The sequence below is a fragment of the Echeneis naucrates genome, chromosome 14, assembly GCF_900963305.1.
Source record: "Echeneis naucrates chromosome 14, fEcheNa1.1, whole genome shotgun sequence".
NCBI classification, from domain to species: Eukaryota; Metazoa; Chordata; class Actinopteri; order Carangiformes; family Echeneidae; genus Echeneis; species Echeneis naucrates.
The window spans coordinates 8,635,972-8,658,548 of NC_042524.1; the positions used below are offsets into that span (position 1 = coordinate 8,635,972).

Consider the following 22,577-nt stretch of genomic DNA (forward strand, 5'->3'; position numbering starts at 1 on the left):
TTGTAATAATTTCACATTTATTACTTTCATAACCCCCATATTTCATCATTTGCATTATGGAGCATTTTAAAGAGAGCTCTGCATTGGAGGGTTTCTGGTTTGGTGCCCTGGGAAGCTTATGAAAGCTGAACATTGGGCCAGCCGCTGCTGTTTATGTGGATTTTTTTTTTTTTACACTGCCATTAAATGAAAATACAACCATCAAACACTACAGTTTAGATGTGATTAATCTGCACTTTCCACTGATTATTTTTTGTTGTGAAAGAGGACTTTGTCTTTTCTGCTTTTACGACTAATACAGATTCTGAACCCCAGGATAATTTTTTTTTTTTACTGAACCATTCAAATATGATTTTTTTTGCCAGTTCACTTAATCAAAGTATGTCTAACAGCTGCATTGCATTCTTATGAACTGAGGCCAGGGACACTACATTATCTTACAGTTCGGTATGATATTTTTCTGTATGAATCTTCCAGCTTCTATTTTCTGGAAGCATCTTCATTCATTATGTGCCTGCAATCTGCAGTTTGTCATCAATACTGCCAGAGAACATCTATGTAGAAAATGACCTATAATTAAACAACCCTGTGTTCTGGAGTGCATTTATGTTTGTCCAGCCAGAGGTTAAGTGAAGAGAAAGACAAAAGAATAAAGGAAAGGACTGATGAGAATCTCCATGAGGGAGAAACATGAGTAGGAAAGAAGGCAAGACACAGGCAAGGAAACAGGAAAAAAAGTGGTCTGAAGTCACCACTTTCATCATCACAGCTTTCCATTTGCTGATGCCGCCCTGCCAGCATTCCAATGAGAGGAGAAACACCCCTGCTAGTTTGACACTGGTTATCAAATGGACCTGTGTTGTACTAACTGTGGAGGGAAAATGGCTGCCACCTTATTTTCAAAAGTAGACGTGGTCAAGTTCACTTTTTCAAGACCTGAACAGACACACTGGGCTTGTATCCACGTGTCATGTCTGCTGTATATCTAAACGAGCTGTGAGGAAACCCTCTCCTGCAGTTTCTCCTCCTCATTCTTTTCCTCACCTTCTTCATCGCTTGTAGCTGACTTCATTTTTAATTTTGCTGTTTCCCTCTCCAAGCTGTGATCCTACTCCAGCTCATCCTATCCTGTTCCCTCTTTTTATATCTCCTCTTTATCCTCGCTCCACCCACCTCTCCCACCCTGACCTCACCTCCCTGAAGTTTCCCATTCTCTGCCAAAGCTTTTTTGAGAGAACTGTGCGGTTTTCAGAGGTCTAAGAAGCAGATGAAGGTGGTTGATGTGTATGTGTAACCACCGCTGGTCAGGCTTGTTGGAAAGACTCCTGTGGGGGGCAAGTTAAATGTGCTAAGAAATAAGTTATGATGGGTGAGCTGTGTGTATCACTCTTGTTCTTGTATTCTAAAAAAGTCTAGTGAAATAGGTTCATTGTGCCTAACCCTTTCGAGCCTCAAAGAGCAGTTCATGCAATAATAATCACCCTTGGTAACAGTTGGCCAAATTCACTGTTTAAAAAAAACACAAAGCTAGTCCACAACAGGATTCGACAAGATTCAAGGTCATCTTTTTTTCCCCTAACCCTAACCCTCATCTGTGGAGGTTGCCTCATACTGGTGTTGGGTGCTTAGATTGTTTACATTTCTCCAACTCCGGTCAGCACCAATTTGTTTGTTCCAGTAAAGTGGGTCTGAACAGCTCTGCTCTCCCTCACACAGAAGGTGGAAGCTCCCACTTGAAAGGTGAAAAAGTTCCCTGAAGTGAGATTTCAACCCTAATAAACATAGAACTCTGCCAGCTTCAGCACCACACCCCTTCTAAAATGTTAGGGTCTTGTATCACAATTGATCATCACACAACACAACACAGCCATACTTCACTGTTCTTACAGTTATATGTAGCTGAATAGAGGTAAGCTGATTCTCCACAAAGACGAGTAATTGGACATTTGGGTTGAGACAATTTTGTCATATCTATGTTTCTGTCAGTGTGTAATGTCCTAACAAAGAGTTGCTGAAAGGACTGGTGTGCTGTTGGGCAGGATTTGGATCAAAGTCTCAGTTGAGATTGATTTTAGTAGTAGTAGTAGTAGTAGTAGTAGAGGTGAAATGCATGTAGTACCATTGCATACCTGCAGGAGGAGAAACAAATCTGATCATGATCTGGAGAAAAAAAATTCAAACAAAAACACAGCAGTCGATTGGGGGGAGAATCAGAGCAAACAGGCAGAGAAAAGACACAAGGCCAGAACACTCTGGTGCAGGAATCGCCCCTGCTGTCTTGCTCTGACTCCATGACCTGTGACTCATGGCTGAGGAATTATGCACGAGGCTGCATGGGACCGAAGAAACACAGGACTCCAACTGGGACATAGAATCTCCCAAAACAAACCAAATCACACACATGCCTCATCGCTACCAGCATCAGTGCCTTCGTTTCCTCCATCCCTTCATCACGTCATCCTTCAAATGCTCTCCCAAGGTCTTTTTTTTTTTTTTTGTGGTGGTTTTAAACGTAGCATCAGTGCAGTTTAATAGGCTGCTTTGCAGAGAGGGGATGTGGGGGTGAAGTCCTCTCTCCTTTTTTCCCCTCTTGCATCGAGTATGCCCCAACCTCCACCAGCTGCTGTTATAAAGGTAATTATTTCCCTTTACTGGCTGAGGAGAAAGTTTTGAAACTCCTCTTACAGAACCAAATAGCAGGAGGAAGAGCCCCAGTGGTGTCTGATGTAGGATAAGGCCATAAACTGTAATTTTTCAGATGAGCTTGATAAACCAACCCAGAAATATTCTGTAATCAACCACATCTTAATTTGAGGGCACTTGGTTTCATGCTCTTCCTCAAGCATGGTGATCCTGTTCAGCCAAAGTAAACTCCAAAAACCAGATCTCCACAATCAGGAAATTAAACCTGGCAGGGGGAGGTCAGGCAGAGGAAAATATGACCAAAGGAAAGAATGGAAAATTTGTAGTGTTGACCTGAGAATTTTTTTCCTCCTTGTACTGCTTTATGTATGTGTCCTCCTTTTGTTTTTTTTTTTTACATTTTGTATTATTTTTTTCAGACATATTTTCTGGGTTTGCTTTTGCAATGTTTTTTCCCTTCATAATTCTTTTTACTTTTTTGTGGTCTTTCATGTAAGTATTGTGTAATTTCTGTAATGGTCTTATGAATAATTACTATTATTACACAACTTGTGGTTACTTAAACAGAAACCAAGCAAGTTGATATATTGGTTGATGAAATGAAAAGGTGGATGTCAGAAGTTTTACTTTTGCTTTTGTTTTTCCGTATTCAAGGTTATTAGAAATTGATGTCTTCCTATAGATGAGCAGAAAAGGAGCTGGTGTCTGATCTATTATATATTATTGCAAATCTATGTTGGGAAGGAGAGAACACAGAGCTACAGGATAATCGGTCTCTTAAGAATGCTTTTTGCATTTGCTTTGTTGCTTTTTGCAACAAAGAGACCGTTTTAGAGGGATGAGTAAAGCCACTCAAGTGTGCAACTTGAGTTAACGTTTTAGTTTCTTACAGATCATGGCATTTTAGTTATTATAGGTTTATAGACTGCTGTTGCTCAGGCTAGAGTCATCTATGGATCAGACAGTCTATCCTGTGTGTGTGCAGCAGATTGTTTCTGTCTGCTGTGGCTGTTTTTCGAGTGTAACATTTGAGAGGACCCACAGCAGGTTCCTTTCTGGCTAAAAAATGAACCTAGATTATGTTCATTGCTCAAAATCTGAAATGTGAGATTACATGCAAGTCCATCATCGGCCAAAAAATTTATTTACAGTAAAATATTTTTCAAATTTTATGTACACAAATGACATCCCTCTCAAGACTGACCTTCAGTATAATGAGTGCAAGAGTGTAACACTGTAAATCCTAAACTGTCTCTCAATTTCCACCCACGTCAGTGTGTAACTGCACTGTACTGGACTGAGGGTAAATTGCTTGTTTGTGTCTTGTGCTTCCAAAATGTCATTTTAAATGGGCCACTTGAGACTGAACTTTTACTGATTTCAATAGGATGTTTGTGTGGTAACCATCGAAACCAAACAATCTGAAAACATGAAGGCCTTCTGTCGTTGGATTGTAGAGGAACTGGTGAAGAGGAGGGGGGTGGGGCAGCGGGGGCATCCTACGCAGTAGCTGTTGCTTGTCTGCCAGACACTTGGCGCCTTATAAGAGCGTCCTTGATTGAAACACCTCCGTGCTTCATATCTGAAGCATTGCCTCAGCTCAGCCAACGCCATGCCAGCTGCAGCCTGATGACTTCACCACTGTAGACATCAGTTCCCCACCCTGTGGGGTTGACAAATCCACTCATGCAAGCACACACACACACACACACACACACACACACACACACACACGTACAGTTTATATTTTTTATCATTGTGGAAGGAGATGTCACTGAGTGACGAGAAGCATAAATTCACACACACAAAGGTAACATTGTGTCCTATAGTTACTCTGCACAGTATCCTGGTGTTACCCTTTTGGCAGTTGGATGCTTTCCGACTTAGCAGCCAGTGCCTTGGCAACAAAAAGTCCAAAAGATGCAAGAGAGTTCTACTTGGATCTTATTTATATGACATGCAAACCACAACTACTTCAATATGTACCCTGACAGTGAAACAACAATGCATGTGAACTGAAAGTGATGAATCACAAAGGGAAGGGAAGTAAGTTTCTTCAAAGCATTTAATTCTCTGTCTTTGACAGAACAAAATAAATTACATGGAACCCTGCTAATACATGCACAGTAGGCCAGCAGCACTGTAAATAATGCATTTGACAAGTATGAGAAACTGGAGTCGATTACTGGTAGTCTCAACAGAAGGTGGGAAGATGGAGATGGTGCAAAATGCCAGTAATTCAGTTAACACTAGTTTTAGAAAGTCAGGAGCCTATGCTGTACAGTAGTTTGTTCTGGATAGGTCATACACTGGACTAGTATGATGATGACTTTATCTTCGTACCAGTAGGAGGAAGCCATGAGATGGTTTTATCCCACTATTGCAAATCCACATTCACACTTAGACATACACTGTCTTACACAAAGCTACCAGGAAAATAATTGGCTTGTTAACTGAAGCTATTTTTCTAAAGGGAGACCTACACATCACCAATAATGCACAAAAGTTACGGGATATCACTGGATAGTTGTCATCTTTCCCAGCTTTTCATAATTATAAGAAAACTAAACTAAATAGTATTTCTCACTTTTTTCATCATCCATACTCTGTGGAAAGAAAAATTCATGCTCCTCAGCAGATGTGACCAAATGCTTCAGTGCTTGGCTGTGTGATAGCACAGAATTGATCTGAGATTCTCTTCTTCTCATGGGTATTGTCTTTCAGGTCAGGCCCAGGAGACAGAGTGTGGTCTCCAACTGTTAGTGAAGATGGCAAGACAAGCCCTTACATGGAGCCTGACTCACAGGTAACCACTGTTTACTCTGGATATAATAAAACATAATTCATGGGCATGTCTGATTTAAATTTTCACCCAGTAGGATGCTGTTGTGACTAATCTGCCTTGAATTTTCATACCACCAACCCCAAGTTTCACTGTTCAGATTAATTTATTCATTCTCTTGTTTGTTTGTTTTTTAATAATTTAAACATAATCCTCATTGTTACAAAAACAATGTCTTCCAGATATAACAATGGTCCTTTAGCTGAGTAATCAGAGTATTTCCAAAAGCCAGGTGGAGACACGGATCATATTCTTCATTCATTCATTTATCTTCAACCTCTTGTCCATTTCCGGGTGGTGGGGGGTGCTGGAGCCAATCCCAGCTCACTCTGAGTGAGGGCGGGGTCACCCTGGACAGGTCACCAGTCCATCACAGGGCCAACACACAGAGACAGACAGAGACCAACAACCACTAACATTCAGACCTACAGACAGTTTAGAGTCACCTGTTAACCCAAACACAATGTCTCTGGACGGAAACCGGAGTACCCGGAGGAAACCAGCCCAGGCACGGGGAGAACATACAAACTCCACACAGAAAGGCCCAAGGCCGGGAAGTGAACCCGTAACCTTTTTCTTGTGGAGCAACAGCACTAACCACTATACCAGATCAGATTCTTGCAGATTGAAAATGCTTCGTTGTTGGATTTTTGAACGGAACACAGCACCACAGTTGATGACTTCCTGGAAAAACTAAATCCAAAAGTGATTTCAAATGCAAGTTGTTTTCAATTTGCCATCATTAAGGGCACAACTAAGAGAAATCTCAGACATATTGACATTTTATGTGCTCAGGCTTATGCTTTCACCTTTTTTGTCAAAGGACCAGGCATTCTCTATCAGAGCTGCATATTTCTAAACTGATGGGTCCAAAGGGAGAGTTTCGCAGCCATCCAAGTCGTAGAAGTACTTTAACTATGAGTACCGAAACATTGTGGGAAAAATAAATGTGATTTTTACTGTGTCCAAAAAGTTCAGGATATTCACCAGTAAATGAGAGCCCCATGACACCAATACAATGGAAGTAAAAGCATAATTTTAAAGTTTAATTTCAAAATAATATCCTGATTTCTTGAGGTAGACTGACTGTGAACCTCTGAGACAGATTTCTGAAAATGGAAACATATATGGCAAGGCACCACACTTGTTAATAACAATTTGGGGGGTTTGTATGTTGTAGCATTCAAACCCAGCTCCTCCAGTGCTCAGTGGCTTTGATTAAGATAATTCCTTTCCCACCTCTAAATCACTGACTGACCAATAAATACACAAAGCAGTAAACAAACACCCATATGGTGGCCATATTGTTACCAAAGGCGGCTGCTGTTACTGATTAAGCAGCACATTCTTCTGGTCTCATTTAGGTCCGGTTGGCATTTGACTGGGACCCAATACTTAGACATCTACTGCTTTTACATCTACTACCCAACACATTAGCCACAAGAGAGGCTAGTTAACATTTGGAGTCCTATCTCAAATAAGCTGGGTGTGAGACTGAAATCTTCAGTCTGTTTATATCACAAACAGAATCCATGGAAACAGGCACAACATTACAACGGAAAATTCACTATGCGCTACTATTCACATGATTATAAATGAGATAATGCATCCCACTGTTAACGGCAAAGGTTTTGAAATAGTATCTTGATTGTTCTCCAATCGTGAAAGCTGCCAAACAGATATTCAAGGATATTCATAATGAACTCTAGCAGATGACCTATTCCAAGTTTTCCAATTCCTGGGAGGCCAGCAGGTTTCTGAGCAGGGAGAGAACAGGAGGTGTGTGTGTTGTTGTTGTGTGTTTGCTCACTCGCACATATGCTGAGAATATGGTGAGAGTGTGAAATGAACAGACAGACAATGAGCATGTTGTTGCTCACGTGAGAGATGTCCATTAGTCAAGTATCGTGTTTTGGAGTCGGGGCCGATCTGTATGTCCCTCAGTCCTCGATCAGCAGGGTATTCTTGTCTAAAAAGGGTGGAACAGCCACCCAAAGAGCTGAAATGAAGTCTCTCTGTTCACTCATCAATGGGAGTTTGACGCCTTAAATGAAAGCATTGTTTCCAGTGGTAGAAATATAATTGAAAGAGGCTTTTGTATATGTAGTCAATCGCGTTTGTTAGATCTGAAGATGATTTTTCTTTTGGACAGCCAGGGGCTATTAATACTCAGTACATTGATTCATTGTGCTGCTACATTTATTGATACTATGAACTCAATCTGTGTCATAAACCTGAAATTAAGCTTAAGGTTTGCATCTGCTTTTGTGTGTTTTAAGCCATGTCGCACACTCATTTTTTAGCAGGTGTCCATTCAAAAAGTATGAGAGGACATCCAAAATTTCCACAAAGTTTGAAAACTGTTAGTGCACAATACATAGGTTTGAGTGAAAAGACTTGTACTGAATAGATCTAACAATCTGGCTACCGGTAAAAAAAATAAAAAAATAAAAATAAAAAAATGGAGGGGGTGGGGGGCTGCCAGATGACATAGTATAAAAGGATAAAGGATATGAACTCATATCTTCTTTATTTTGAAAGCAAGCTAGTCAGTCATGCATCAAAACAAGCAAAGCTTAATTTATACAGTATATTTCATTTGTACATGTGCTGCACAGCTCCACTTGAATCTTCGTCCATAACCAGCACAGGAGTCTTACTTTGATTACCACACGGAAATGCTAAACCTGAGAGTGTCCGTTAGCTACAACAGTTTATACAAACACAGACGTGCGTGACAGAAAGATTTTGATAGTTGGTAATACGAGAGAAACAAATATTTCTCTTATACTTTTTTTTTTTTTTTTTTTGGTCTAGGTCTTTTTCTTCCATCTCTATCCCTGTAACATCTTATTCAGTCCTTCCCCTCTCTGCTGAAGTCTAAAAATGCTCCCTGGTGTCTCATTTAGTGAAGTGAACCTGGACGCCTGGAAACCACTAAGTCAGGGCCACTTTAGCGTCACGCTCAGGTGAATTTTTCTTTGCATGAAAGGAGGAAACATCCGCTCCCAAGAGTAACATAAAAGACAGAGTCTTTCTCTTTCTTTGTTTCCTGGTGTATTTAGATGTAGCTTGAGGAGCTATGCCATAACACAATGGCGATTGTTCCTCAGACACCTTGAAAACAATGATTGCACAGGGGCCTCTCTAATGCCAGATGAGTCAAATCCGATCATAACTGTATTAACATGTAATTCCTCCAACAGTGAGGCAGTTTGGACGCCATGAGCAAAAATGACCTGAATCAAGTCGCTGGCTATTGGCAACAACATAATTTCGGACTGCACTGACAAAGATCTGAAGAAATGTTCTGTCATTCAGACCTTACTCACTGCTGCGTGACATGACCTACAACATTTGAAGTCACGATGAAACAGTACGCTTTGGCTTGCAGGGTGAGAACTGAAACCAAAGAGGCACACCAGGACAGTTCAGCTTTTGTAAAAACAAATTCCGCTGGAAGTGACCACACATTTTTCCAGCCCACATAAGCATTCATTGGTGTTTTCATAATGCAGATTGACTCAGTTTAAGTGTTGCAGAAGGAGTGTCAGAGGCAAATTTTTTTTTTCTTATAGAACTGATACCACTAGAGCCTCATAATAAATGTGGATCTAAGGACAGCATTCCTCAGGCCCTTCTGAATTTGAACTTTCCCATTTTTCATCAAAAGCTTCTTGTTCTTGACCAAATGGCTTAGTTATAAATTCCAACCTCACTTATGGGAATTAGCTACTGGGCAGGAAGTGACACATGGAAGCTATGAGGTGTTTCCTTTCGACTTGGGAACACGGGATATTCTCATAAAAGTTGATGAGGCAATGTTGTATTTTTGGACGTAAGAAAGTGGGTGATTTCATCCTGTTGATGTGACTTCTGGGATGTTTCTTTAATCTGTATTTTCATTGAATCACATTTTTACGCGTAATCTTGGTCTGTGAATCGTGATACTCACCAGCATCAGAGCTTGATTATTTTTCATTCATTCATCAATCAGACTCATGCAACTTTAGATGCACTTGGAGTTTTTCCACCTGGTTTTTCAAGCGTGCTTATATTTGAGCTACAGACAATTTGAATCAATGTGACTTGATGACTCTCTGATGTGTGTGCTGATGAGCATTTGAACAGATGTGTTTACTTAGTTCCACATTTGGAAACTTCAGCAAACTGTTGGTGGCAAAAAATCTCTGCAGATTAAAGAGAAATATTTGCCAGTTCAGTACAAAATAAGTCATACTTTTCACAATTACATGCTCTAGTTTAGAGATCCTAATCCTTATTGAACACAGACGCAGTATATTTACCAAATGTCTTCAAAGGTGAGGAGTCAAATCATCAAATGATTGGTTTTCTTCATTTTTAAGATTGAGATTACACCAGACTTAATGAGATATGATGACCTGTTATCTCAGGAGGCAACAGCTAAACAAGCCAAAGCCAAGTCCATTACAGTAGTTCTTAGAGTTTATTTGATTTGAGGACAGAATACTGACAGGTCAGAGCGCAGTGGCATGCAAATTATCTTAAATCTTTTCCTAATGGGAAAGACAGCTTTAGAAAAATTCCTCTGGCTCATAAATGGTTATCTCATCTTACATCTGTATTTAAGGCCTTTTGGTTGTGAGGTCTAGTCTGGGGACAGTTTTATGCACCAGCAAAATAATACCACCAGTTACTGGCATTTTAGGTTTTGTAAATTCCTTCCATTAAATTGCACAATGGCAGCTTCAAGTAGGTAGAAATTGCCTATTCATCAGTGTAGAAGTCAAACTGAAAATTTTCAGCAATATCGAAATGCCATTCCTGGCAAATACCCTGTTATGAAATTGATAGTAATTGTGGCCAAGCACTATGGTCCTGTGGAAAAAATGAGGCTCCACAATGCGGAAGCTGAGAGGTCTGAATCACACATCACCACGGCTTGCAGTCTCAGTCCAGGAGCTGGCAGCTGAAGGCACATTTTTTAAGATAACATTAATAGGAGCTGACAAAGTCCTTGCATGATTTAAAGACACAGTTATTCCTTTGCTGCTTGTAATTAAAAGTCACTTCTGAAAAAGAAAAATAAATAAATAACATATGTTTTTAAATGCCAAAATGCAAAAGATGTGATGTGCAAAAACTGGATTCATATTCATAACATCCAGGCCATGAAAAGGTCTATGGGGCCATTAAAAGGTTTAGGGGATTCTCAGAGGGTGCCAAAATATGTTTATTGGGTGTTCTGCTACTTAATCTCCTGCCAGGAAATCTCAGACCAGTGGAGCATTACAGCAAAGTCCTTTTAGCGACTTCACATTCATTCACACCACAGGCCTTTTAGATCACAGACCTGTGACCCCACTTATTTAGTTGTTTGTGTTCACTAATCAGCTAGTAATCCCAGAAATGTCCAAATGAGTCTTTGGGTTTTCCTAATGGAGCCTCTCCCACAATGCTTGGCTGTCAGCATGCTGTGGAGTGTATGGGGTCACTGAGAGCACTCACTGAAGAGGTAAAGAGGCCCAGTGAGACTGAAGCCTTCCAGGCTCATTTTGATTTAGCTCAGTCTATTTGTGATAGATCGAAAGGAAGATATCAATTCGAATTTATAGGCATAGCTTTTTTTTAAAGCTTTCTTTCTGGGTGTTTGTTTGAGGCTTAGTAAGAGGCTTTACTTTTAGACAGTTAAATTGAGATTTATATTATTTTCGGATTTCAATTTGATAAGAACAAAAGCAGGCACGTGGAAACCACAAAATTATTGCCAAGTATGAAGACAGTCCTCTAGCAGTCATGGGGCCTGAGTGAGTCCAACTGCATTGGTTTTTATTAGTAGTGTAAAGATATGCAAGGCTCTAACACTCAGCTCAGTGTGATGCACCAATAGCAAACAAAACTGACATAACAGAAAGGGAAAATCTCCAAAATAACCTTCTAGCATGTTAGCAACCAAGGTCACTGCTTGATAACGGACAATTAAACATAATAATACATTTTATCATTGCAAGTTTCCTCTTCTGAATATTACTTATGCCTTGAAGCAAACACCCTTTACAGGTAGTTAGATAATTTCTGTAGTTTTCATCAGTTGAAAGAAAAACTCAGCAATTGTTCAACTTCATACTGTAAATGCCACTTTAATAGAGTCATTAAAAAGTTTAAATTGGTCAAACGAAACTGATTTTATACATCTGCATTAGCATTCAGCATTTCTGCACCTACATTAATCTAACCCCCCCTGTAGCCAGTCTGTTCTCCTCCCAGTGAGGCACCTAAGGCCAGACCCAAGGAGCCATAAAGGGCTGATTTGTGTTTGGTTAGTGGTGCAGCACGCCATGTAAAAAGTTTAATTTCCAAGGTCCAGAGGGATTAAACCACGCAGGAGGCAGGGTCTGGGTCCTCAGTTAAAGACGACATATGATTTCAATTAGGGTCCTCCACCTTTTTTCTTCCTCTCAGCCCCTCCTCCTCTTCTCTGTCTCGCCCTCTCTGAACAAACTGTGGTTGCAGACTGAAGAAGCGGAGCTGAAACAGTCTTTTTCCATTAAATTCATTATTAATCAGGGCGACTTTTAGCCAGGTTGATGAATGGGGGAACTGATTTCCTCTTGGCTCAAAGCCGCTCAGTACAATATAATGGAGCATATGAGCACACACAAAGGTAAATGTATGAGTAAACTTTCGTTCCCTTTATCTGTCTTTCTAGCCTTCTTTTCCACATACATACCTACATGGTCAGTCATCCTGAACCATTAGCCATGCTCAGTTACCTTTTGTAAAACAAGTCAGTGAATTCAGATGGAAGGCTGAATTTATGAGCACACAGTGGTCAACAGAGCTGGTTCTCATCAGTACTCTAGTTACTGCCTTTAGTTATCTTTCTGTTTTTTCTTCTCCTTTGAGGAAATGCAGGAATGGAGTCAAGATATGGGAGTAAATGAAAGCATTGTCTTTGTCATTAGAGAAGAATTGGGAAATAGCTGATCTGAAAGATTAGTCTTTTTCAACAGACTAATGTTGACTTCCAGTCAGAAATAGACTTAAAGGTGCTCTTATTAATTTTGTTTTGTCTACATTGGGAAAACTGCATAAGGTTCCTGGGGAATGTGGGTGATCAGACATCCACCAGATTAACCTGACTGTCACTTCAACACAGAGTCACCATTAAGCCTGTATGAAGTCCAGATGTGGAAAGGTAAAATAAATCTTTTTAACGAGACAGTTGGCTAACAGCTGATTTTTGTAATGAAAGAAAACAAGCCACCATACCTTTAGAGAATCTTAAAAGCACTTGCAGGTACTGAATATTACCAAACCTGCACTTTTATAAGGCAAGCACCAGACGTGCTGCCATATAAATCTGCCATCCACCCAAAGCAAATATCTTGGCAACAGAGAGTGAGAGAGAAGGATAAAAGGAAACGTTTGGGGAGGGAGGCAGAAGGAGTCACACCAACCCAGGCAGGAGTGTGAGGGTGAAAACGGGTGAACACGTTCTTACTGCTGACAACAGGGAAATCTACCTAAAGCAGTAGTATTCAGGTGCAATATCTCATTTCTACACCTTTAATTACTCAAATTCTCTTGACACAGTGTCAGCATGGGTGTAATGGTTCAGTGTTTTCACTCACCTGAATTGAATCTGGACAGAGTGAAGCAATGAATTTTTCTGCCTCCTCTATGACTCGACTACATTTGACAACAGCAAATACAACAGCAATACTGTTGTGAAATTAACAAATGTAAATAGTGTATCATGTAGGAAGATTAAAATTAATAAATGTGTCTGCAGTATGGTTAGTTTTTGTCTAATTTATTAGTTGCAGCAGGTTGTTGTTACATCCGTAAATATATTCTAAGAACTTTTCCTGCGTTGCTCACAATGTTGGGCTCGTCTGTGACAAATATGTGTTTTGGGGCTATGCAAATCCTAAATTGGTCTCTTCTTTCGGGTAATTTGCTCTTAAGCCAGAAAAACAAGATCAGATTGATTGTTTTTGTTCAATCTTTTATTTCACTTAATATATCACCATATTTTCAGTGTGTTATTGCCTTTTTTCCTTCAAGTGTCATATTTGAACAGATTAGAAGTCATAAATGTAATTTTTCTTTACTGCCCTACCATTGCAGGAGTGTGAAATATAATACACTCTCAGGGATTTCCCTCCACTTGCCTTCTTTATTCTCCAAACATAGGCATGAAAAAGCTTGCCTTACTGTAATTCAGTTATTGTACCGGTTGTTACCTGAAGATTTAGCCCCTGTCTAAATATGAGAAATGAATAATGGACTTTCATGAAGAATAAAAAGACATGTATGGACAGTAAACTTCGCTGTCTTGGAATGTCCTGATAAAACCGAAGGCATTGGCAGTGAAATAAAAGATAGGTGCGTTCAAAAGTGCACTTAAAAGAAAGCAATTAAGCAACAAAACATTTTTTCTGAGGTTAAAGTGGATTAAGAAAATAAAGACACTGTTCTTATGGAGGAAGGAGAGGTGTGTTTTAACCGGTGAGGTGTAAAAGCTAGTAGTGAGACAATCATTCAAGAGGGTGTTTGAAGTCCAAAGAAACAGGGTGTTTGGATCAACACCAAAGCCTTATCTTTATCTGATCTGGCACCATACCTGTAGTCAGTAGTATTAACCTGAGGTAAATGTTATACCTCCCTAACTGTGAGGATTAAAAGTCACAAAATGTGGTAGTTTGGGGAATTTTTAATCAAAATCACATGAGGTCCACCATCTGTGCAAATAAGGCTAAACAAAACAAGTAGGATCTGGTTTGGCCTGTTTGGTCCTGTGGTGAGAACCAAGCTGCGGAGTGTCTGGTTTTCTCGAGAGGAAGCCACAGCGAGCTGGGTGTTTTTGACGTTCTGCCCAAAGAGGCTTTGGCTCTTGGGATGAAGCTGCATTGAGCGCTGACTCCCCAGGCTACTTCTTCAAACTTTAACCATGAATGGCTATCTGCTAGTATTTTCTGGACACATCCATCTCTACTGCCTGAGGTTTTTGGAAGAACAGGAAGAAGTGGTTTTAAATATTTTTTTGAAAGTCGCCCGTCCTAACTGCAGGAGGCACAGCAATGACAGGGCACTTCCCCAAGTTCAAGATGTGGGCTTGTTGGTGTACATGAAGAGGAGTTCTCCAGGAGGCTGCAAAGTGCTGATTATGGAAGACCTGTGTGTGTGTGTCCAAGCACACGTGTGTGGTCCAGGCGAGGGCAGGAGGACATCCAGCAGCCCCATCTGTTGAAATGACAGGGGTCCTTTCTGGTGTGAACCCCCGCCTCCTGTGGCTAAAGCACTTTAAACAAGCCCAAAACACACACAGCCACACACACTGTCACAAACGTGCATGTGTGCATGCTCATTCCTGTGGCTCATTGTTACAAATGTCTGACCGAAAGTGACTTCTCTCTCATCCTGAGCAGTGCTGAACTTGTAAACAAGTCCCTGTGTTTAAACTGAAATGTTTATAGTCCAAAGTTATGATCACATTCAGTCTTATCTTCAGTCAAAACTGACAGTTATCTCTACAATTCAAAGAACTCAGAGATGTTGACAGCACTGCAAGCCTGGCAATAAAACTTTATCTTTGAATTTTAAGTTGGACGAGTCAAACCAACACTTGGGCTTATCGCTTGGTTTTGCTGATATCCTGAGCTGCTCAATGATGTCACTGTGGAGTTTTTGCAAATGCATGAAAAGGGCGTTGACCTCAGGATAAACACAGTCACTGAGTATACAGTGGTGTAAGTGTAGGTGCCTGTGCATCTGTCCTACATTTGTCCTGCAGATTTTTCTAAACACTCCTGACAGGTAGACTATGCACAAGAATGCGAAAGTCTTCTATAGCATGTCAAAAAAAAAAGAAAATCTTATACAGTTTATATTAAGTATTCAATTCATCGAAAAAGCTGCCAGGAAGGAAGAAAACAACATATTTTTTCTATAACCCTACACAAGCTAATTTGTCTTGACAGAAACATCTGCAGGAAATCTAATGCAAGCTCCTACCTAATAAGCCTTAGTATTAAAGAAAGGAAAACAGAAATGAACCAGAAAAAGCTTTTTCTCTCAAACCTCATTGTTGCAAAGCCTCACTTGGGAACAACCACTGTCTTCGCCTCAGAAGAATTGTGGTTTCCCATTCAGGGTACCACTATGCCTGTTCTCTCATTTCTGGAAACTAAATGTAATGATGCATTTTTGAGAAAATCAGCTGCCCTTCTTTCTTCCTCCTAACATTAGCTAGTATTTTTAAAATGTACTTTCTCTCTTGTCATTGTGACACGATCTCTCTGTAATTGCATCCCTTTACGCCATAAAAATCTGGCATTTTTTTATGCTTACTTTTATTTCTATCTAGTTTTTTTTTTGTTTGTTTGTTTGTTTGTTCGTTTGTTTTAATATGATTGCTGTTTTTCGTCTCTTAGAATTTCCGACCCATCACCAGTGGATATGGCAGTTACAGCCGTAAACCTTCGTACACTCCTGAACCCCAGTCCCCACAGCCTACCCAACCCACTCACCTGAATAATGGACACTCCAGACCCAACAATGGCCACAGCTATGGATACGGAAATGGAACTGGGCATGCTCAGTACAACAATCCAGCAGGGCTTTATGCTAGCAGCAATGGAGACAGATCTCTGCCAAGCAAGATGGGGGGACTCAGCCTCAGCACTCCACACAGGTGAGACGACAGTGTGCTGTGCAGGAGAAACACACAGGTCTGATATTTTACACTTCCAACAGGATTTGTGGATTATGTAGTTAAATAAAGTGCAGTTATTGGAAAATCTAGAGACATAGTGTTTTTCAATACTGATTATTACGACCATAAACAGAAGAATTTTAAAATTGAGTTACCAATATTCGACAAATGAAAGCCTTTGGGATGTCACGTTATTTTTCTTTCCATAAATACAAAATTCAGTAAACCTTGATGATCGATGTAGTGGTTGTTAACAGTAGAAACTGTTGAGTGATATCAGCTTCCAAAATATCCCTCTGAGTTTTCCAAATTGGCCTGGTTGCACACCATTACTGTTAGAAAATCACACCACGAAATAGCAGTAAGTCTCAAGTGACTATTGTTAAAGCCTCACCAGCCGTATTTTTAATGTAAAAATATACCCACAGTCAGTTTTAGTACTTCCACAGAATCAACAACTGATGCACACATAGCAAAAAAGACACACACACTTTGGATGTCTCTAGGCACAGAAGGCCATGCATTCTGGAAAAGCCATTTGCAGTTGTGCGTCCCCTCATGTGGACAATAAATGTGTGAGTTTAGTTGCCCAGTAAACATCCTCTCCAGCACACTTTCACTAACTCAGACTTTCTTTCATGGGTGATCATACATTCAAATACAGACACACACACACACTGCACTGCTGTCTTCAGATTGAAGAGCAGTCTGAAGACAAACATGCAGTTAATTGTGTCAGGATTTAAACACATCTGTCAGCAGCCCTGCTCATCTCCCCAACCAGTGAGCATGATCCATCCTGGGAGGTTTTGGAGTAACTTGATGGATGGGTGAACATACAGAACCATAGCACAGGGTTGTTGTGATTAAGACTTCATGCCTCTGGAATCACATGTCGAGTGGAAAGTGCACACCTGTATTTCCCTGCTGGGAATCCATCTTTGCGGGCTGAAGAAAAGAACCCAATAAAATGTGCTCAACGGTCTGTTTGACGAAAGAAAACTTGTATTTCAACCCCAGTTTTTTCCAGCTGCCTTGATGTCAAGTTTTCTTTCTTCCTTTGGTGGTCTGGCAACTGTCATCTGTTATTTTATCTTTCTGTTTGGGCTACTGCAGCTCCTGACATCCCATCCTGACACCACCTGCTAAAAGATGTCTTGGCCAAATTAGATACCTCAAAAGAAACATGTCCATCACCCAACATTACCATAGCTGATTACTAAAGGTAATGATGTATTTCACTTGCCATCTAGTCATCAGTAATCAGATTTCTGTATATTGCGCCCTGTGTCTTCTTCAGCCCAGAGCCTCCTGTACACAGCCCTGTGGGCCGTAATGGTTTCGACACACAGTCAGATGTCTACAGGATGCTGCAGGACTATGAGGAACCTGCCTCTGAACCCAAACAGTCTGGCTCCTTCAAATATCTCCAGGGAATCCTGGAGGCTGAGGATGGAGGTAGGGATATCTTTGCTTGGATTATATTTCTGTTATTCTGCAAATTCATGATATCAACTGCTGTGAGTTTGATACACTTGGCTGCTACACTGTGAGTAGAATATTAGATGTTGAAATGAGAAACACAACTTGCTGAGCAGTGTGGCTTGCCCTTGGATGTGTGATTCTCAAACACTTAGCAAAATTTTCTTGCAAAGCTTTTGGTAAATATTGTTCATACGCGTATGTTGAATTTTCAGAGTAAATGTTTCCTCCAGTGGAGATGAGGCTAACTCCAGCCAAAGGATCATCTTGCTCAGGCAGCTTCTCTCCCTCTGTTGTGAAGTCCTCTGTCTAAGTTGCATAGTTTTCCTTATATAGAAAGACACAGTGAGGATAGTGGTAGAGAGGAAAAGTGAGAGAGAGAGTGAATAAGGCAGAATGAGAGAAAACAAGAGGCACAGGGAGCAGGATAAAGATGAAGCACTTTAAATAACTCATGCAAGGATGAACAGAGGAGGGAAGTTTTGGTAAAGACAATTTACTGCAAAAACAACTTCACAGAGGACAATAAAGTAAGAAATATGGTTTTCCTGTCTGCCTTCTGACCGCTTAGCATTCCAGCTTTTTAGGAGGAGTCATGTGATGCTGACAGCAGCAGAGAGGGGATAATCCCTGGAACTAAAACCTTCTCTTCAGGTTCCTTGTTTATCAGTAAAGCAGTGCAAAAGTCATGAAAGTAGTTATTTTAAACTCAATGTTGGTACATTCAAGAGGAAATACCTCACACCAAAGAGAAGTGGGCATCTGATCCATTATGCAGAAAGTCAAGAAGTAATGTTTTATTCTTAACCTCAGCAGCTGACACTGACTTGTCCTCTGAAAATAGTCCTTTAACCTTTTAACTACCATAACTGGAGTATTAGAAGCTGTGACTCTGTCAATGGCTATTTCATACACATATTTTGGTTTTATATTTATTTTGTCATCCATTAATCTTTGTGGACTCTCTGTTACTTAGATTAGAGAAGCTTGACCAGAGATTTACCTTTGCTTTAAAATGCTGAGATAGTTAACATACTCTGGTCTGACTGATGTGGTATTTGGGATTCCAGTGTTGTTACAGATGTTTTGTGAGTGAGCGTAATCATGGCTAGCATTTGGTAGTTACTTGAATATTTTCATTGAGCTAAACAACAAAAGCTGGCGGTTAATGAGTCCTCCTGTGGCCTCTTTCACAAAGCTGCATCTTGTAGCTTGAGATAATTTTCTCCTGCTTTAATTGAAACATGTTGAAGTAAAAAGAGACAGTTGCAACCCATGTTGAGCATTGGCGAGTACTTTCAGGCTCTTTATTTATGAGACAGTCATTTATGAAACAGCATGTTAGCACCATTTACGTTTAAGCAGAGCTCACAAAACAGCCTCCAGATGTTTACTTTTTGATAGTATATGAAACAAAGAGAAACCCACAATATCTGTGATGTAACGCTGTTATTTGGACTGTTCCAAGAAACAGTGCTGACCGGGCAGCATTTCTGTTTTCTTAGTGTAATAATGTTGAAAGTTGAATGGAAAGGCCACAGATTTTCATATTTTAAAACAAAGCAGAGACTGACAATCTTTCCTGGGGTGCGAATGAAAACTTCCCTCTATGCTATCAGGATAGTCTACAGTACAAGGACCACCGCTGACTGCTTCTGGAGTGCTGCCTGGAGTGCTGCCAGACTGTTTCAGACTTAATTTAGCACTTAATATTACACTCAAAGCGATGGGTTGGGGGGGGGGGGGGTGTTAAAAAAACAGACTGATGCTAATGACAGACAAATGGGGTTAGAGGGAGAGAGAGTAAGTAGGTCTGTTGATAGATTAAAGGATCTTGTGTCAGTGGTGTTTCAGTTTGGGCGCCCGAAATGTTGATTGACAGGTTAAGTCCTTGACGAAACGAACATGAGGAACCTGAGGTTTACGCTGGGATCAGTCTGAGTGCTACCTGCCTATGCAACTGTCTGGAGCCGAGGGAGAGAATAAGTTCCTGTCACAGATGTTGCTGAGATCTGTCTCTTGGTTATTGCTTTTTAATTGCACTTCAGAGAATGAATCAGTGAAATTAACAGCAGAACAACTGTAACTGTCAGAGGGAAGTAAAATCATTCTGTTTTTGAATGCATACCTTGCTGTCAGGCTGCTAAATCACTATAGCTGATCCACTTTTGATGGAGTCTCCTGTAGAGGCCATGTTGACGCCGAGGGGCTTTTAAAGTCTTTCAAAACATCAAGGTTAAAGTTAAATAATATTTTGCCCAGACATCAGAAGTAATTTCTATCAATGGAAAGACATTGGATAGTTTTATTGCAGGTAATACTATAATTTCCACATCAGCAATGATGAGGGAGTATGTTTTTCTTTGACAGTTGGAAAGAGAAATAAACATTAGTGCCAGTGACCTCTCTGAGACCTCATGCCTTCCCCCAAACTCCAAGGTTATTAAGTTCTGAAAACATTTTCCACATCATGTTGTTTATTTCCAGACAAGCAAATGTTCATCAGCTACAGGGGGTGTTTTTTCAGCAGACAGTTGGTCGCAACAGCAGTGAGAAATAGCCACAAAACTTTGGCGCATAAAAAGTGCTCAGGAGAGAAACAGGCTGTGTGCTATCTCAGAATACGACCTCTATGAATTAAGACATCCATCAGCATGTGTGCTGTGAAGTGAACTAAAGACTTTTAAACACTTCTGATTATTGATTGCTTCTTGGCTTTTAAAGCATAATCTTGAAATGATCACATTGAGTATGATCTGTTCACTTTCGAAGGTAAAATGAAGCAGCTTTAGTGTGAAAAGACTCATCTGTAGTCGTGACCTCAACTCAGATGGTGAAAGTGGTAGAGCTAAACATCACATCAGAAACTTTATAGTGTTTGAAGGGAACATTTAGCTGGAAGTTTCCACTCAAGTAGTTAATTCGCCAGATCAGGACAGACCTGAAAAGACACAAGATTTAAATCCCTGCTAAGATTTTATGGTCCAGTTCACATGGGTACACACGGGATTCCTTTAGTGAGGGGGTTAACCCTTCAACTGGGGATCCATTAATAGGATTAAAGGGTTCCATTTTTTTCGTAAAATAATCTCTCACCCTCTTCAGTATTTGCTAAAAAAATTTTAAAATGCTATTTATTAGTTCACAGTCAAGAAGGTCAAGTCATCACTCTCGGATACTCAGCTCACAGTGATATGAAATAAACAAAACCAAAAGGAAAATAAGTAATTGGAAATGGCAACAAAGGAGCATTTGGTTTTACTGGTTGATAAATCAACTCAGTGTCGTGTCATCTTTTCCTTTACATAATGTTTTATTTCTGTGTCTGCATATCTGACCTCGAAGTTTATAAAAGTATCCAATAAAATTCTCATTGCATGATTTGCATTTTGACAACATTTTAAAACCCTTTTCTCAGTTCCTAGAAAAGTTGGATACAACTATATCCCTCAATAGCTGAATGGATTTTATTACAGCTGTTTATTTTTATCTGTCAATGTTGTGATCCCCTTTGCCTTCATGTCCCTTTCACTTCCACTTCTAAACTTGATAGGTTTCAGTCAGATTGACCTTAATATGGGTGAATGGCCTTGTCTGGTTGATATTAGTCACAGTGGAGGCTAAACTTAAGCACCGTAAATGTTGCGTGCGTTGAGATACATGTTGCATTCTCTCAACTTGACACTGTCTGTCAAATAAAATATGTCGTCTGTCTGCGCTTGGCAGCAAAATATGTGGGCCCCAAGTAATCTGGCTTTTTAAAACATAGGAGCGAGGCTGAATAAGTGCTCTTTCATCCTGCCTTTTTTTTTTTTTATTAGTCCACTTTCCCCTCTGTGAAACGTCACCAGAGCACTACCTGGAAAAGGTTTTCCATTAGAGTGTATCAGTAGGTAACGGCACCATTAATCCCAGGAATAGCATGCCAGGCTAATGTCAGCTCTTAAACACACCATGGAGCAGTCAGAGGCTAAAACTTACTGAGACTCTGAAAGGCCTTTGAGCCAGTTGCCAGGTGCAAAGTTAATTAGACTGGGGTTCGTGGCAGTGATAGGTGGCCTGCTGGTCTGAAGGATCTCTCCTGGCACATCGTCACTGAAGGAAAGTCATATTCTGCAGTTCCCTTGTGCACTTGGAACTAATGGGGTAGTTCCAGATAGCTGATATAATTAGATAAGTTTGCCTTTTCATGCATTCCAGTCAGGCAGAACTTATTATTTTGGAAAGGAAGGCTCCTAATAAAAGAATTATATCAATGTGAAGTAAGCACCCACCCTTATCAACCCCAGTCTCTACACTGACTGAAATATCTTTTCCCCTTTGTTAAATTAGCTTTATTTTACCATAAATTGAAAATATGAACAATGATATATGTAACACTTTTGCCAGTTTTGATGAATGCCAGGTGACGTCCTTGTCTCCTTCAAATTGTATGTGATTGTAGTATGTGCTCAGAGCAGTGTGATGGTTAAAGCTAGACTCTTCTCTGCTTCCTTTTCCGGCCAAGTTGACTAATGCAGTTTTTCAAGGAAATGCCAGTGCAGACTCAGACACTTGGAGTGGAGTTCAGAGAAAGGAGGGAGAGACACAGAGGTCAGAGAGAGACCAAGGCACACAGAGCGAAGAAAATACATCTGTCATGTCAACACTGAAAAGTTATTCTATAATGAGTTCACATCAACTGTTACAATAAGCACATTCATTTCGAGGCCTATAAGAAGGGTGAATAGAAAAATCTTCATTTCCATTCAAACTGATGGCCTATTTTGCCATCAGGTTGGAACATGGAAGTTAACCTTAAACCTATTCAAAATAAAATTGCAATGAACAGGCTGCAGAAATGGATGAGTGGCAGCATCCTGTTTGTCCTGTCTGGAGGCTAATGGTTGTCTTGAGAATGATATATTA

The 22,577-nt window shown here is 40.2% G+C and overlaps 1 protein-coding gene across 1 annotated transcript in view; it reads left to right on the forward strand.

Annotated features, from left to right (window-relative positions):
- The window catches only part of pdlim4 (PDZ and LIM domain 4), a 39,514-nt gene that overhangs the window by 11,773 nt on the left and 5,164 nt on the right, over nt 1-22,577 (forward strand). The window contains exons 3-5 of the mRNA XM_029519580.1: nt 5,368-5,449; nt 15,907-16,166; nt 17,488-17,645. Of these exons, the coding sequence (XP_029375440.1) occupies nt 5,368-5,449; nt 15,907-16,166; nt 17,488-17,645 (500 nt within the window). The remainder of the gene's footprint in view (nt 1-5,367; nt 5,450-15,906; nt 16,167-17,487; nt 17,646-22,577) is intronic.